Source organism: Anomalospiza imberbis, chromosome 14 (genome assembly GCF_031753505.1).
Source record: "Anomalospiza imberbis isolate Cuckoo-Finch-1a 21T00152 chromosome 14, ASM3175350v1, whole genome shotgun sequence".
NCBI lineage: Eukaryota > Metazoa > Chordata > Aves > Passeriformes > Viduidae > Anomalospiza > Anomalospiza imberbis.
The window spans coordinates 16,626,460-16,640,188 of NC_089694.1; the positions used below are offsets into that span (position 1 = coordinate 16,626,460).

Sequence of the window (13,729 nt, forward strand, 5' to 3'; positions counted from 1 at the left end):
AACTAGAAACAACTTTCTTAACAGCTTTTCTACCCTCACACACACTCTGCCACCCTCAGAGCCATTCCTTGTTTTCTCTTTGTGGGCAGATCGTGAGCACCCTCACCATGGAGGACAGCAGTGCCTCAGGAATCTATTACTGTGTGGCTTCCAACAAGGTGGGCGAGGAGGAGCGCAGCATCGCCTTCTACGTGTCAGGTAAGCAACACCAACACCTCACCACAGGCAGGTGCTGCTGCTCTGAGCTCCCTGGGAGGCTCACGTGGCTGCTGAGTGCTGGTTCAGACTCCTGGCCGTCCCTGTGTGTTGTTTTTTGGAGCACTCCCAATCCAGCAGTCCCAGGCTCCTCACCCCACCCAAGGCAGGTTGGGCATGTTCAGGATCAGCCCCAATGGCCCTTTGCAGCTGCAGCCCTGTGTCCCTCTCTCTGTGCCTTAAAGCAGTACTGGTGACATTTGAGCGCTGTCCTCGGGAAACCTCTGGCCTTTATGGTGTTCCAGAGGCCTGGAGCCTCTCCCTGAGCCAGGAGAAAGGTTGGTCTCCAAGGAAATCAGCAGCCACACAAAGGTGAGCAAGGCCAGGATGCAGCCCAGTCCAGGACTGGTGGCACTGTGACATTGGAGCCCTGCCTGGCCTTCGCAGTGCCCTTTGTGCAGGGAGGAGATTCTCCAAATAACACAAATCCAAACAAATATCCACTTAACCTTCCAGCACAGGAATTCTTTAGGAGTGAGATCAAAATCTACATCATGCTTTCAAGAGAGATGGCAGTTCAAAAAGAGAGGAGAGCCCAGGGACAGCCTTGTTCAAGTGCTCACCCAGAACAAACTGAAATGTTTCTGTGCTCACTTTCTGGATGAGTGGATGTTGGCTGGCAGGATTTGCATCAAAATATCACTTTTTAGAACAAAGAGTGCAGAAGTGTCCTAGAAAGTAAATGTCTGATTCTCACTGCTTGGTTCCTTGCCCATGAGCAAGTTGGGAGGGCAGAGCTCGCTCGTGGCAGGGATCTGCACTCCTGTGCCTCTCCTTCCTCCTGGGTTGACTCCATTGCTCCAAAGGAATCCAGCACCTTTCAAATCCTTCCAGCCAAAAAAGGGCTTACCAAACTGTTCCCATTGGAGTTACACAATGTGCCAAAATAAAAATGCCATCCAACAATAATGAAGCAGGAGCCATGCAGGGAAAAGATTTCACCTCCATTAGAGGTGACAGGAGACAGGAGAGGCTTTCAGCCTGCAAAAGATATTTCCCGAAGTCCTAACTCTCATTTACTCAGGGAAATGCCCTTCAAGGTGCATTTTTGGGAGATACAGCTCAGGTATAAGAGGTCCCCAAGAGTCCAAGGCAGGCTGAAGACCAGCTATTAATTTTACACCTCATCCCTTCCAAGTGTTGAGTGTCCTGCTGGGAATTCTGCCAGCTGCTATGTCTGGGCGGGTTATCCAACTGAACACAGAACTGCCACACTTGGTGACTAAACCCAAAGAAATAAGCCACGAGCTAAGGTCAGATCCAAAGGGTTAGATCATCCCATGCACCTTGCACAACTCTGATTTATTTTAATAATAAAGTTATGTAGGGGTTTCTTTCCACCCACGGTGAGCTAATATTTCAAATTTTTTATTTGAAGATCCATCTAGTGATGTTTTGAGACACGAGTGTTTTAATCATGCAGTTTGAATGATGAAGGAAATGAATCACTGGGTGAAGTTACTGACAGTGGTTATGGTGGGAATGTTTCCATTCACCCAAGCAGAGCAGGAGGTGGACAGGCCTTGGCCAGACAGATGTATTCCAGCCTGTGAAGAAAAACTGGGAGTCTGCACCATTCTGGGGAAGAGGCAAATGCTGACCAAGCATGACTGGCTTTTGGATGTGCTGTGTTTAAAAATAGTGGTGTTTATGGATTAGAAAGGAATGAAAACTTTCTAAATGTGGCTGTCCTGGAGCTAAACTAGGTCATGCTGCAGCAGTGAACAGCAGCAGTGACCTGTTCTGGGCTTCCTCCATGGGAGGGTCCTCTCTGAGTGCTGCTCCAGCAGGGCCAGGCTGTGGGGACAGCTCTGCAGGTCATCCTCACACCTGGAACAGCTGGAGCAGCTCCAGGTTACTCTGCCCAGGAGTTTTCTCCCGTCTCAGTGTTGAAGGACATCCAGGGGACAGTCTGAGAGGTTCCAGGCAGAAGAAGCCCAACAGCACAAGGCTCTGAGCTGGTCACTTTATGGTTTTAGGAGGTTCATTCTGTGCAAGTTGAACTTCAGGGCTGAGCTGAGGGCTGGGGTAGAGCTTGAGAGCACACGAGCAACACGTGGGACTTTTGGGGCATCTGGGAAATGTTTGTAGCATTTCACAGCTCTCTGCAAAGCAGCTGCAAGTGTGGCACCCCTCAATTCATTCAGCAATTTGCTGATTTTAAAGACCTGCTCTCCCATTATCTCCTACCAACAAACAAGCTGCTGCTCCCTGAGCTGCTTTCAGACCTTCTGGCTGAATTGGGCTTCACTCACTTCTCCCTGGTAAGAAATCTGAAGGTGACACCGAGGCTGAACTCCCTCAAATCCCTGGTCCACTGGGGCAGGGTTGAGATGTTTTCCCAGGACACAGCAGAGTGTTCCAGGGACACTTCCTCAGGTGTTGTCCAGGCTGCTCTCTGGGGATGTGCTCATTTCAGTCTGATGTTTTCACCACCACCACCTTCATTTTAGAAAAATAATTTATCCCTGTGGAATAATTGTCAGCAACCATTTTGTTCTTCCACTGCAGAACCCCCACAAAAACTCCCACGGACACCAGAATTAGCACTGGGCTCTATTTTTAAATCATTTCTCTGCCATCAAGAGTTCAGTTCATGAGGGGTCAGCAGGGTTTGGAGATCACTCAGAATCCAAACCTTATAAGGGGTCCAGAGTGATGAGAAATCTAATCATGCAGTGACAGCCCCTCCTGCAGATGTCCTGTCACTGTCCTCTGCAGCCCTCTGCAGTCTCTCCTAAAGGGATTTATCCATCGTGTCCTGGCCCAGCTCTTACTCCAGGATTTTTGTTTTGTGTCAATCCAATCAAGATCTGACCCCTGCCTGCCTTTCCCACCCCCTCTCTGACTCCAGAGTTCCCATTTAAGCCTTGGGTGAGCCATCAGATCCTCAGAGATGTCACTGTCCACCTCCAGCTCCAAAGGACATTCTAAGCAGGCTGCAAACTCCCCAGTGCAGGGAAAAGCTGCCCTGGTGTCTCCTGCAGGGATTCTCTGCCATGGACAAGTGTCACTTAATGTCATTTAATGTCTAATCTCTGCTCTGCACCTTGGAAAGGGCAGCTCTACAGAGCTGCAGGTCCAGAGTAAATCAAATTCCAGTCTTTGTCTGACTGCACTACATTCAGCAAAGTGGGATCCCACCCATCTGAAAACTCTGAATGTTCTGGGAATATAAATGAATTATGAGAAGAATAACAAATAATAACCATAGCCCTTTTTTCAAGGGTTTATCTGATTGCCAAAACAACTGAGAAAAATGGAGTTAAAGATTTCTACCCGAAAGAAAATATTGCATTTCCAGCAGGAGATAAAAATCTGCTCTCAGATAGCAGAACAATGGATGAGCTGGGCTGTTCTAGGATTTTGTGCCACTCCAAACTGCTCATTCCCAAGGTGTTGACAGGATTCCTGACAAGCACCACTGTTCCAGATAGAGGGGCTCCCCCTTCCCTCCATCCCTTTTCCTGGTGGCACCCCCCCTGCCAGGCCCAGGGCTGGAATTTGGGTAAGAGCAGAAGTTTTGAATTACACAGATTATTGTGCAAAGCACAGGAAATTAAAAACAATTAATTCATTGTAAATGCAAATGGAGCCAGCCTTGCCTTTGATTTATGCTGCCTTTTTACCTCCCCCCAATGGCTCCTTTCCCTCTTTTGCCATGGAATCCCACACGGTGGAGAGGGAAATTCGCAGCTACTACGCTGTAACACAACACCAGAGACAAACGTTTGGTGACTGCTGATAAAAGGGAAAAGGCCTCGTGGTGCATTCTTTCAGCCAACTTATTAGGAGTCTTTTAAAACACAGCATCTGTTCAGAGAAAGGAAGTTAATCACTGCTCAGGTTTAGGATTATGTAAGCAAAACTGTCTGAGAGATGAACTGACTTGAAATGTAACTCCAAGCTGCACTCACTCCCCTGATAATCCAGGTAGGAGGAGAAAAGAGAGAGGACAGCATGAAAGATAGAGCAGAGCAACTTCTTTTTTCCTCTCTTTTTCCTTCCACTGCAATGAAAATTAATGAATATTCTATTGGAGCTGAAAGAGCTGCTTGAAAGGCAAACAAGATGAGAGAGAATAGCACAGGTTCCAGCTAAAAATATTCAAAATGCTAAATAAAAAATATCAGGAGAAGGAATGATAAGCAAAACAAGCCAGGCCTCTGCTCCCAGAATGTTAAGTTGGTAGAAAAAACCCATGGCAACTTTCAAGTCCAGCAACAAAGCAAAACTGTGGAGCATCCTTCAAAACTCAGGGGCTTGGGAATGGACACATCCCATTCATTGGGAATTTGCACCAAGATGCTGCAGCCCAAGCTGTGCCATGCCCAAGGCAGGCTTATCCCAAGGGATGCAGCACTTGTTCCATGTTTTGGCTGGAGAGATTCAGGAGATGTGAAATGCTGCTGGTGCCACAGCCCAGTGTTCTCACTGGCTCTCAGTTTGCCCATGTGGGGAGGTCTGGGCAGCCTCAGACATTCCCCCCGTGTTGAGAAGCAGGATTTGGACACGTTGGAAGCACAGGACATCCAGAGGGAGCAGTGTCACACAAGGCAGCCTGAGCACACAGCTGGCACCAAGAGAGAGCAACTGAGCCTAACAACACCCTGCAGAGAGCAAACTGCAACTCCAGCACAAGCAAAGAAGAGAAAAATAACAATTTCCACAGCTGTGGCCTGAGGGGGTCTCTTCTCTTTTTGGATCTTTTGTGAAATATTTCTGGTGCCAGTCTTTAAAAACCATGAAGCAAAAGCTCATGGGTTCTACTCCAGATGACTTGGGAAGAAGAGAGACTTTTTAATCATATCTGAAAGCTCCTCCAGGGCTCTGTATTTTATAGAATATGTGCTTTATTATGAGGCAGATTGGTTATTTCAGCAGCCTCATTATTTCTGCTCAGCTGTATCTTCTGCAGAAGTTTCTGCAGTGGGAGCCCCTGGCAAGATTCCAGGTGGGATTTGCAGATGGCAAGTGCAGTGCACATTGTTCTGCTTTAACTACTGGCCCTCTCAAAGTCCCAGCCTGCTCATCCTGGCTTGAGGAAGCATCTCACCAACAGCTTGGCCCTGAATCATCTCTCGGATTTGGGGCAAACCTGTTCCTGTTCAGAAGGTGGCCCAGAGTGAGCCCTCCCGAGGGTCCCGTCCCTGGTAACATTGATAAGAGGTTCCTCACAACTCTCAGTTGCTTGAAAATCCTGACCTAACAGACAGCAGAATAATTCCAGATCACTGTGGGAATCCCATGAACTTTCAGTCAGGTGGACAGATCCCTAAAATTAACAAAACCCAAAGGCAATAAAGTATCTTCCAGCCCCAATTTACTTGCAGGTCTCTGGCAGCTACTGCAGGGCAGGCTCTGGCCTTCCACTCAGTTTTTCTTGTTTTCAAATGGATTCAGTTTGCCACTTCAGGAAAGTTTTTTTTTTTTTTTTTTTTTTTCTGGAGTGAAAAGTTACTAAAAATATAGCAAGAAACAGCTCACTCTTTCGTGGCTAGGTCAGAGTCATGACTCAGAATATTTCTCTGCTAAATATAAGGGCCTCAAGGACTTAGACATCATTAGATCAGTTAATCCATCAGTGATCAAGTGAATATCCAGCATTCACATGTGATGAAAATCAATATTGGCACAGTTGGAATAAAAGACACTTGAGGAGACTGTTCAGTGGGGAAGAAGGCGTTGCTCCAGAGGGATGGGAATGGGTTTCTTTATTCCTCTGCAATTAATACTTTCCAGCCCTGATTGTGGAAAGGGAAGAGCTCACAAACACATTTATCTACTTGGACAGAAACAGCTCCTGATTAAACTCTCTCAGTCCATTAACTCCTTCTATTTATAAGCTTTCAACTCATTACCTGGAGATGGGCTGATTTAGAATGCTGAGGGCTGGACTAGCACAGGTTAGCACTGGGCAGTGAGAGGAACTTTCACTTCCTCAGTTCCCAGCTCCAGTGCCTGTTTCCACATTTCCATGACAGAGGGAGCTGGGGGTGTTTATCCTGGAGAAAAGGAGACTCAGGGTGACCCTATCACTCTACAACTCCCTGAAAGGTGGCTGTGCTCAGGTGGGGTTGGTCTCTTCCTCCAGGCAGCACTGACAGAACCAGAGGACACAGTCTCAAGCTGTGAAATATAAGTTGGATATTAGGAATTTTTCTTTTATGGAAATGGTGATAAAGTTCTGGAATGGCTGCCCGGGGAGGTGGTGCAGTCCCCATCCCTGGATGTGTTTAACAAAGCCTGGATGTGGCACTGGGTGCCAGGGCTCAGATGAGCTGTTGGGGCTGGGTTGGACTGGATGATCTTGAAGGTCTCTTCCAACCCAGGGATTCTGTGATTCTGTGAATGTGCCTCATTAAACCTGGCTTCTTCCATTACTGATGGAAATTTGACCCCCAAGTAACAGCCTGGCAGTCAGAGATCTCAGCTGGGATTTGATTCCAAAAACGTTTTCCCTTCCTCCTAGATGTGCCCTCTGGGTTGCAAACATCCTCCCAAGTCACAGCCATCGTGGGGAATGACGTCCAGCTGACCTGCCGGGCCTCCAAGTACATCTACACCCACCTGGCCTGGTACTACCCCTCCTCAGAGCCGGCTCCCAGCCACTCTGTGGTCAGGAAAATGGACAAATATTCCATCTCTTTGACCCTGCTCATCCCCAATGTCACGAGGGAGCAGAGTGGCCTCTACAAGTGCCGAGCCCAGAACCAGCAGAACAGCACGGACACGCTGGAGCAGCACAGCCAGCTCCTGGTCAGAGGTACGTGCCAGGGGAGAGAGGCACTGGGACGTGTCCTAACACAAACCTTGTGTCCTGCTCTGCTTTGGTTTTGTCATTTGCTCTGTGTGGATCGACAGCCTGACATGGAGAACGCTCACCCAGCCACTGCTGGGTTTGGATAAAATATTTGAGATCACATAAAGGTGATTTCAGCAGCATTTCTCTTCCCAGCTCCATGCTGGGTGCAGATTTAGAGTTGGCTGAGGACAAAAAGCATCACCCACCATTTACTGAAAGCACAACTGTAACTTGGGATGCTCACCCCAGATCTGTCACTTTGGTACCCACTCTCAGCTGCTGGGATGAGATCCCTGAACAGATTTGGACCCAACAGATCCCAAATGTCCCTGGGCAAGTGTAAAATCAAGTGACATGTGCCATTTATTCTGGGTAAGAGGGATGCACTTTGTTATAACAATTATTTTCTTACTTATACCCAAGCCCCCAGCTCTTTCATTGCACTGAGATCCTCCAGCCTGGTTCTGTTGGCTGTAGGAACACAAAGGGTGGGACATTTCTGCCAGTAGGAAGTCACTGAAAATTAGTGAAGTTTCTTCTACTTCAGAGTGAAGAAGGTGGGTGATCATCTCTAAGCCTCCTCAGAAGACAAAGGGCTGCTGGCATGGGGAATGGATAGATTTATTAAGCACCTTCCAATGGTGAAGAAAACAAAAGCACAGAACTGGAGTAGAACTGAGACACACAGCAGCAAGGCAGGGAGCAGGAGCCAGAGTGCTTCAGAAGCTGAATTAGCCAGGGATTTTCAGACTGGCTTCTCTGGCTCAGGAGGCACTGCGGGGTTTGTGAGCACTTGGCAGTCAGCACAGCCCAGTGCTGCCTTCAGCCTTGGAGTGAACGAGCACATTCCCTGTGCAGCCTCCCAGCCCCTTCCCTCCACACACAGATCTCACCTCCCTGATTCCAGACTGGGAGGTGATTTATCTCCAGGCACACACAAACATCTCCCTTTTCCTGGGGCAGAGAGGAAGGGAAGGAGTCTCACTCAGGTATTGGGCAGTGATAATGGTTTGGCTGGTCCCCACAGCACCAGGGCCACCTGTGAGCATCACCTGCTGTGAGGCACTGGCCTTGCTCTTCTCTCTGCATTCAGGCACTTCCCTTTCCTCTCCCCTGGCAGATATTTTTATTCAGCCAGTCAGATTTCCACCTACACACACACCTACACAGCACAGCTATGGGAAAAACACAGCTAGACTGTGAATACATCCATGGAGAACTGGGATCAGGATCACGTTCTTGTGAGGATGACTGGGGTCTGTCATTTGTCTGGCACATGTCAGGCAATTCTTGTGGAGAACACAGATGGAAATGCCCCTCCAAGCCAGCTTTCCTTCCCCTATTCAAACATTTTATATGTTCTAATGCCCCTCATCTTCTGTCCTCACTGCAAGTTTGGGGTATATTTTATGCTGTGCTTGTGATTTTATTAATTGCTGTCCTGCACCCTTTTTAGATGAACATAAAGTGGGCATTACCATGGTTTGTAGTAAGGAGAAAACTGCACTGCTGATGGAGGATAAAGAACCTTTAGAACTGTTTCCTCTTTTCCCCCTCCTGTCTCCTTTTTGCCTTCACTCTGCATGTGCACCACCCACTCCCTGTCCTTTGTTTTCTTCAGAGGATGAGGAGTTGGAGCTGCAGCCAAACCTAAGCTTAGGCAGTGTGAAAATAAACCAAATAAAGTCACCCACTCCTCCCAGAACCTTTGGGGGGATTTCTGATCAACTGATCAACCAAACCTTTGCCACATCCAGCCCAGAGAGGCCATGTAAGGAGGGGAGGTGAGAGAAGGGCCCCCCCAAACCTGACTGGGGCCTCTTGTCCTTTGTGGCTGCAGCGAAGGCGGCGCCGTTCGTGATCCAGAACCTCACGGACCTGGAGGTCAACATCAGCGGCAAGATCCTGCTGGAGTGCAAGGTCAGTGGGACCCCAGAGCCACAGGTCACCTGGAGGAAGAATGGCTACCCCATCTCAGCAGCATCAGGTGAGGTCCTGCTGCCCAGAATTGTTTGGAATGTGGGATAATGGACTGGCAGGGCCACCAAGACACAGCACCTACGACTGTGCCCATGACTCAGGCACACACACACAAATCCAAGGATGCCAGGGCACTGCAGGGGTCTCCAGCTTGGACTTTGAGGTCAGAGGAAGCTCCTGTGTGCAGAGCCAGCCCAGCACACATTGGGATAGCACTGGGAAATCAGGGAGTGCTGCTCAGGCTGCTTGTGTGGGACCAGAGTTTGGGCACAAAACTGAGCCACAGGGTGCACCTGGGTCTGGCAACACAGGCCTGAGCTCTCAGCTGTCCTGGCCACGATAAACTGCAGCAAAGTCACCTGGCAGAGGGGTTCAGGGCATCCCATGGTGTATGAAATGTCCTTTATTTCCCACAGCACAGTGATGGGAATGGGCTCTCAGCTCTGTGGGATAGAGCCACCATGGGCAGGGAGCCTCACGGGAGCCTGCAGCCCCTCACCTGAGCCCAGGTGCCTTCCCAGCTCTGTGCCATAGAATCATGGGATGTGCTGAGCTGGAAGGGACCCACAGGATCATCCAGTCCAATCCTGGCCCTGCCCAGAGCCCCCAGCAATCCCACCCTGGCATCCCTGGCAGCGCTGTCCAAAGGCTCCTGGAGCTCTGGCAGCCTTGGGGCCATGCCCATTCCCTGGGGAGCCTGGGCAGTGCCAGAACCCTCTGGGGGCAGAACCTTTCCTGATCTCCAACCTGACCCTGCCCTGGCCCAGCTCCAGCTGTTCCCTGTCACAGGGAGCAGAGATCGGAGCTGTCCCTCAGGAGGATGCTGAAGAGTGCATTGAGGCCTTCCCTCAGTCTCCATCTGAACAAACCAAGTGCCCTCAGCCCCTCCTCATAAGACCCCTCCAGAGCCTTCCCCATCCTCATGGCCTCCTTTGGATGCTCTCCAATGGCTTCAAGTCTGTTTTATATTCTGGTGCTTGAAACTGCACTGGAGATGAGGCTGCCCCAGTGCAGAGCTGAGTATGTCCTGAGTCCTCCCATAAATCATGGAGAATCCCATGTCAGTAGCTGGTCCTGTGACTTTAATTTTGCAACTTGGACTAGGTAGGAAATCTAGGATCATCCATAATTCAGATCAGAATGTTCTGAGAGAAACTCTTTATAGCTACTGAAATTTTATAAATAATTCTAGAGGGACAAGCACGTAACTCATCCAACCAATGGAAACATAAATAAAATATTTGGAAGAAACACCTCAGGGTAAATATTTCAACACAGTGCATGGCAAGTTGTGTGCATTACTCTTGTTAACAACAACGGGATTCACAGGCAGAACACCCAGGAATTCAAAATGTCCTTCCCTTTTGGATTGCAAGCCTGACCCGTTTCCCTATTTCTACCCCAGTCATCCCTCAGTGAAACAGAAGAACTCTCAGTGCATTACCACCAACCAGGAAAAATGAAATTGGGAAAATTAAAGGTAGAGAAACGTAGGTCATATCTAGGCAACCTCTCTATTCCCACTGCACCTGGCTGCCTGTGAATCCAGGATTGCTTCACACCATTATTTTTCCAAGAAGTGCCTAATTTCAGTTCCATGTTCCCCATGTTAGAAGTCTCATCCCTTCCCACAGCCTTCAGTAATTCCACTGAGTTCCCATTTTTCCAAGTGCATCTTCCTGCCATCAGACACCAATCCTGCATCCCTTTGCTAACTTCTGGATTAATTTCCAGGCTCTACCCACTCTAAATCAACAGCCACATTTGCTGTTGTTTAAATGATGCCAAATAATATATCCAGGTGCTGAAGAGGAAAAAAAAGTCAGAGAAAGGTTGCCAGACCAGGAGGAGCCCAGGGTTAAAATGTGTCCTCATACCAGAGCCTGCATGGATGGGAGCTCACCTTCAGCTCTGTCTCCTAAAAGCATTTTTGGCAGGCAGATTATTGTGCCAACGTTAACCAAAATGCCTTGAAACAGGAATTTCCATGGAAAACAACACCCTGGTGATTGAGAGAGTGAAGAAGGACGATGAGGGGCTCTATGAGTGCCAGGCCTCCAACGACCTGGGCCAGGACAGCACATCAGCCTTCATCAGAATCCAAGGTGAGCCCGGGCTGAGGGCATGCACAATCCCAGTGGGCTCACTCAGGGAGTTTGGACACATTTCCAACCTGGATGTACATTGACCTGCAGGTTCTGAGGAGAAATCCAACATTGAGGTGATCATTCTGGTGTGCACAGGGCTGGCTGCCACGCTCTTCTGGCTCCTCCTGACCCTCTTCATTCGCAAACTGAGAAAGGTGAGAGAGCTCCCATCCTGCACAAAGGCTGGGATCTGCCCAGCTCAGTGTAACTGCAGAGTTTAGGGACAAATGTTTGGAGCAGATGGTAGAAAAACTGGGTAGAATGTCCCTGTAAAATTCAATCTTTGGTTTGTGTTGACTTCTTCAGAGAACCCTTGCACTTGTGAGGTTTCCAGCCACTTCTGTGGAACCATAAAATCTGGCTCCTCCCTCTTTATGAGTCAAACTGGCTTGTGAGAATAACAAAAAATACCCTAAAATGAGGGATTGATTTCAGCACTTGACTCTAAAGGATATTAAAGAAAGATCCCAGGCTGTCTGCTCTAGAAATGAGCTCAAACCACACAGCTGATATGATCTCCTTGCTCTTTTTTTCACCTCCCTTTTGTGACTCAAAAAGTAAACTTGCAGTAAAGTTTCAAGGAATTTAGGTCAGTTTTGCTGAAACAAATAGCAAAAAAGAAAGGCAATCAGCTCTCTGCTCTCACCAAACTGCAGTCTCAGTGCTGATCTTCAATATTTGAGTAAAATTTCCCTTCCTCTTGCAAACACAGGGATTAAATTCACGTTTTCATCCTTAACCTCAGCTTAACAGAGCAGTGGATAACACTGAATTTCCTTTTACATTTCACTCCTGTGCAAGTCTGCTCCCAGAACCCACCCAGCCACAATTTCTCACTTTAGCAGCATCAAAAATAGCAATTTCCAGCAATTTTAAATTGCAATAAGTTGCAGCCATGAAGTGGAGAACTGTGGAGAATCTACACTGCAGAACAAAACACGGTGACAATGCCAAAATATGCAGGAGGAAGTGCAGCTCCTGCAGTTCCCATGGAAAACCAGTGATTTCCTTTGGCTGATCCAGGTAGATTTTGTGTTTCCCAGCATCAATCAATGCCTTTTTTCGAGAGCCACGAGTGGCAGCCACACACAGACATTTGTGTCTCAGCTGTAGAACAGAAGCAGGAAGCTGCAGTGATGCATTCCTGGCTCAGAATAAAAGTGCCTGGAAGGCAGGGAACTCCCCAGGCTGCCAGACAGCTCCCTCCCTTCGGAATTGCAGCGTAAATCCCCTGAATAATCTCTCCCCGCCCTGTTTGTAGCCCGATGCCACAGATATTAAAACAGGATACCTGTCAATTATCATGGACCCAGAGGAGATGCCCCTTGACGAGCAGTGTGACCGCCTGCCATACGACAGCAGCAAATGGGAGTTCCCCAGGGACAGGCTGCGCCTGGGTGAGTGCTTTGGGTCACAGCTGGGGGGAAGGATGATCCCAAATGCTTCCCAATGGCACTGCAGCTGCTGGATAACCCAGCAGGAGCCTGTCACAGTGCCAGGGTACTGCCACCCTTGGATCTGGGATCAGAGAGTTCAGGCTCAGCCTGAATGGAGGCTGAAATGAGGGATTTGGAAAGACTCTGTCAAAATAGCTGCCACCTCTTCTCCTTGGAAAAGGGAAGCCAAACTCTTGACAGGGAGGAAAGGTACCTCCAGGTACTGTCCCTGCCAAAAGTGTGATTTCATTCCCATGGAGGAAAAATGAAAGTGAATTTTCTTTTGAAGAAAGCTATCAATTCATCAAATAATCACTTCCTTATCAACCATCAGAACTCAGCTTTGAGCGGTAAAAAGCTCTCATGGAAAAAATGAGCCACATTTCACTGAACAGCTCAGTTCACTGGCTGATGGAGAGAGAAAATGCAAAAAGCTGGCTGTGTTTGTACAGTGAAACTGTAACATCTGTGTGCACTGAGGAGTGCAGGAAAAATATCTGTATTTGTGTGCTCTTGGTGCTGCAGCTGGAAAACATGGAAGGAGGAGAAGACAGAATAAAATCACAAAGTCTGAGATGATGGTGGGACACAGAAACTGGCAGAACCAAAAAGCCAGACCTTGGGTCAGAGCCCTCAGAGCACACCAGGTAACACAAGCAGGAAAATCCAAATGAAAGGGAAAAGAAAGAAAAGTTATCACCCTAAATTCCATTTAGTGCAGCTTTTCTATCAAATCAATGTCAATAACTGAAGGATTAAAGGGCTGTGACTCCCTGAGTGCCTTGCTGGCTCTCTCCATGATTCATGAGAGATCAGGGTGCCACAATTAACCCAAGCTCTGCCTTCCCTGGGCTCCAGGACAGCCCCAGGTAATGTTTGTCCCCTCAATCCGTGTAGGTGTCAGCCCTGCCCTCAGTGAGTGCAGTGATTTCCCCTCCTCTGTTCCCTCCCGTGCTCAATTGCATCCAGGCCATATGGATAGAAAGCCCTGCATATCCATATGCTGCAGGATGTGATTCAGGCTGCTGTGACTGTGGCTGTGCACTGTGCCTGGTTCTCCTGCACAGCTGAGGTTGCATGTCCCCTCCTGGCTGGTGCAGCTGGGC

At 48.5% G+C, this 13,729-nt stretch overlaps 1 protein-coding gene across 4 annotated transcripts in view; it reads left to right on the forward strand.

Annotated features, from left to right (window-relative positions):
* LOC137482666 (vascular endothelial growth factor receptor kdr-like) overlaps nt 1-13,729 on the forward strand; it is a 119,933-nt gene that overhangs the window by 78,974 nt on the left and 27,230 nt on the right. For all 4 annotated transcript variants that reach the window (XM_068205177.1, XM_068205180.1, XM_068205179.1 and 1 more), the window contains 6 exons: nt 90-198; nt 6,728-7,021; nt 8,901-9,047; nt 11,020-11,145; nt 11,236-11,342; nt 12,449-12,584. In XM_068205177.1, coding sequence (XP_068061278.1) covers nt 90-198; nt 6,728-7,021; nt 8,901-9,047; nt 11,020-11,145; nt 11,236-11,342; nt 12,449-12,584 — 919 coding nt within the window. The remainder of the gene's footprint in view (nt 1-89; nt 199-6,727; nt 7,022-8,900; nt 9,048-11,019; nt 11,146-11,235; nt 11,343-12,448; nt 12,585-13,729) is intronic.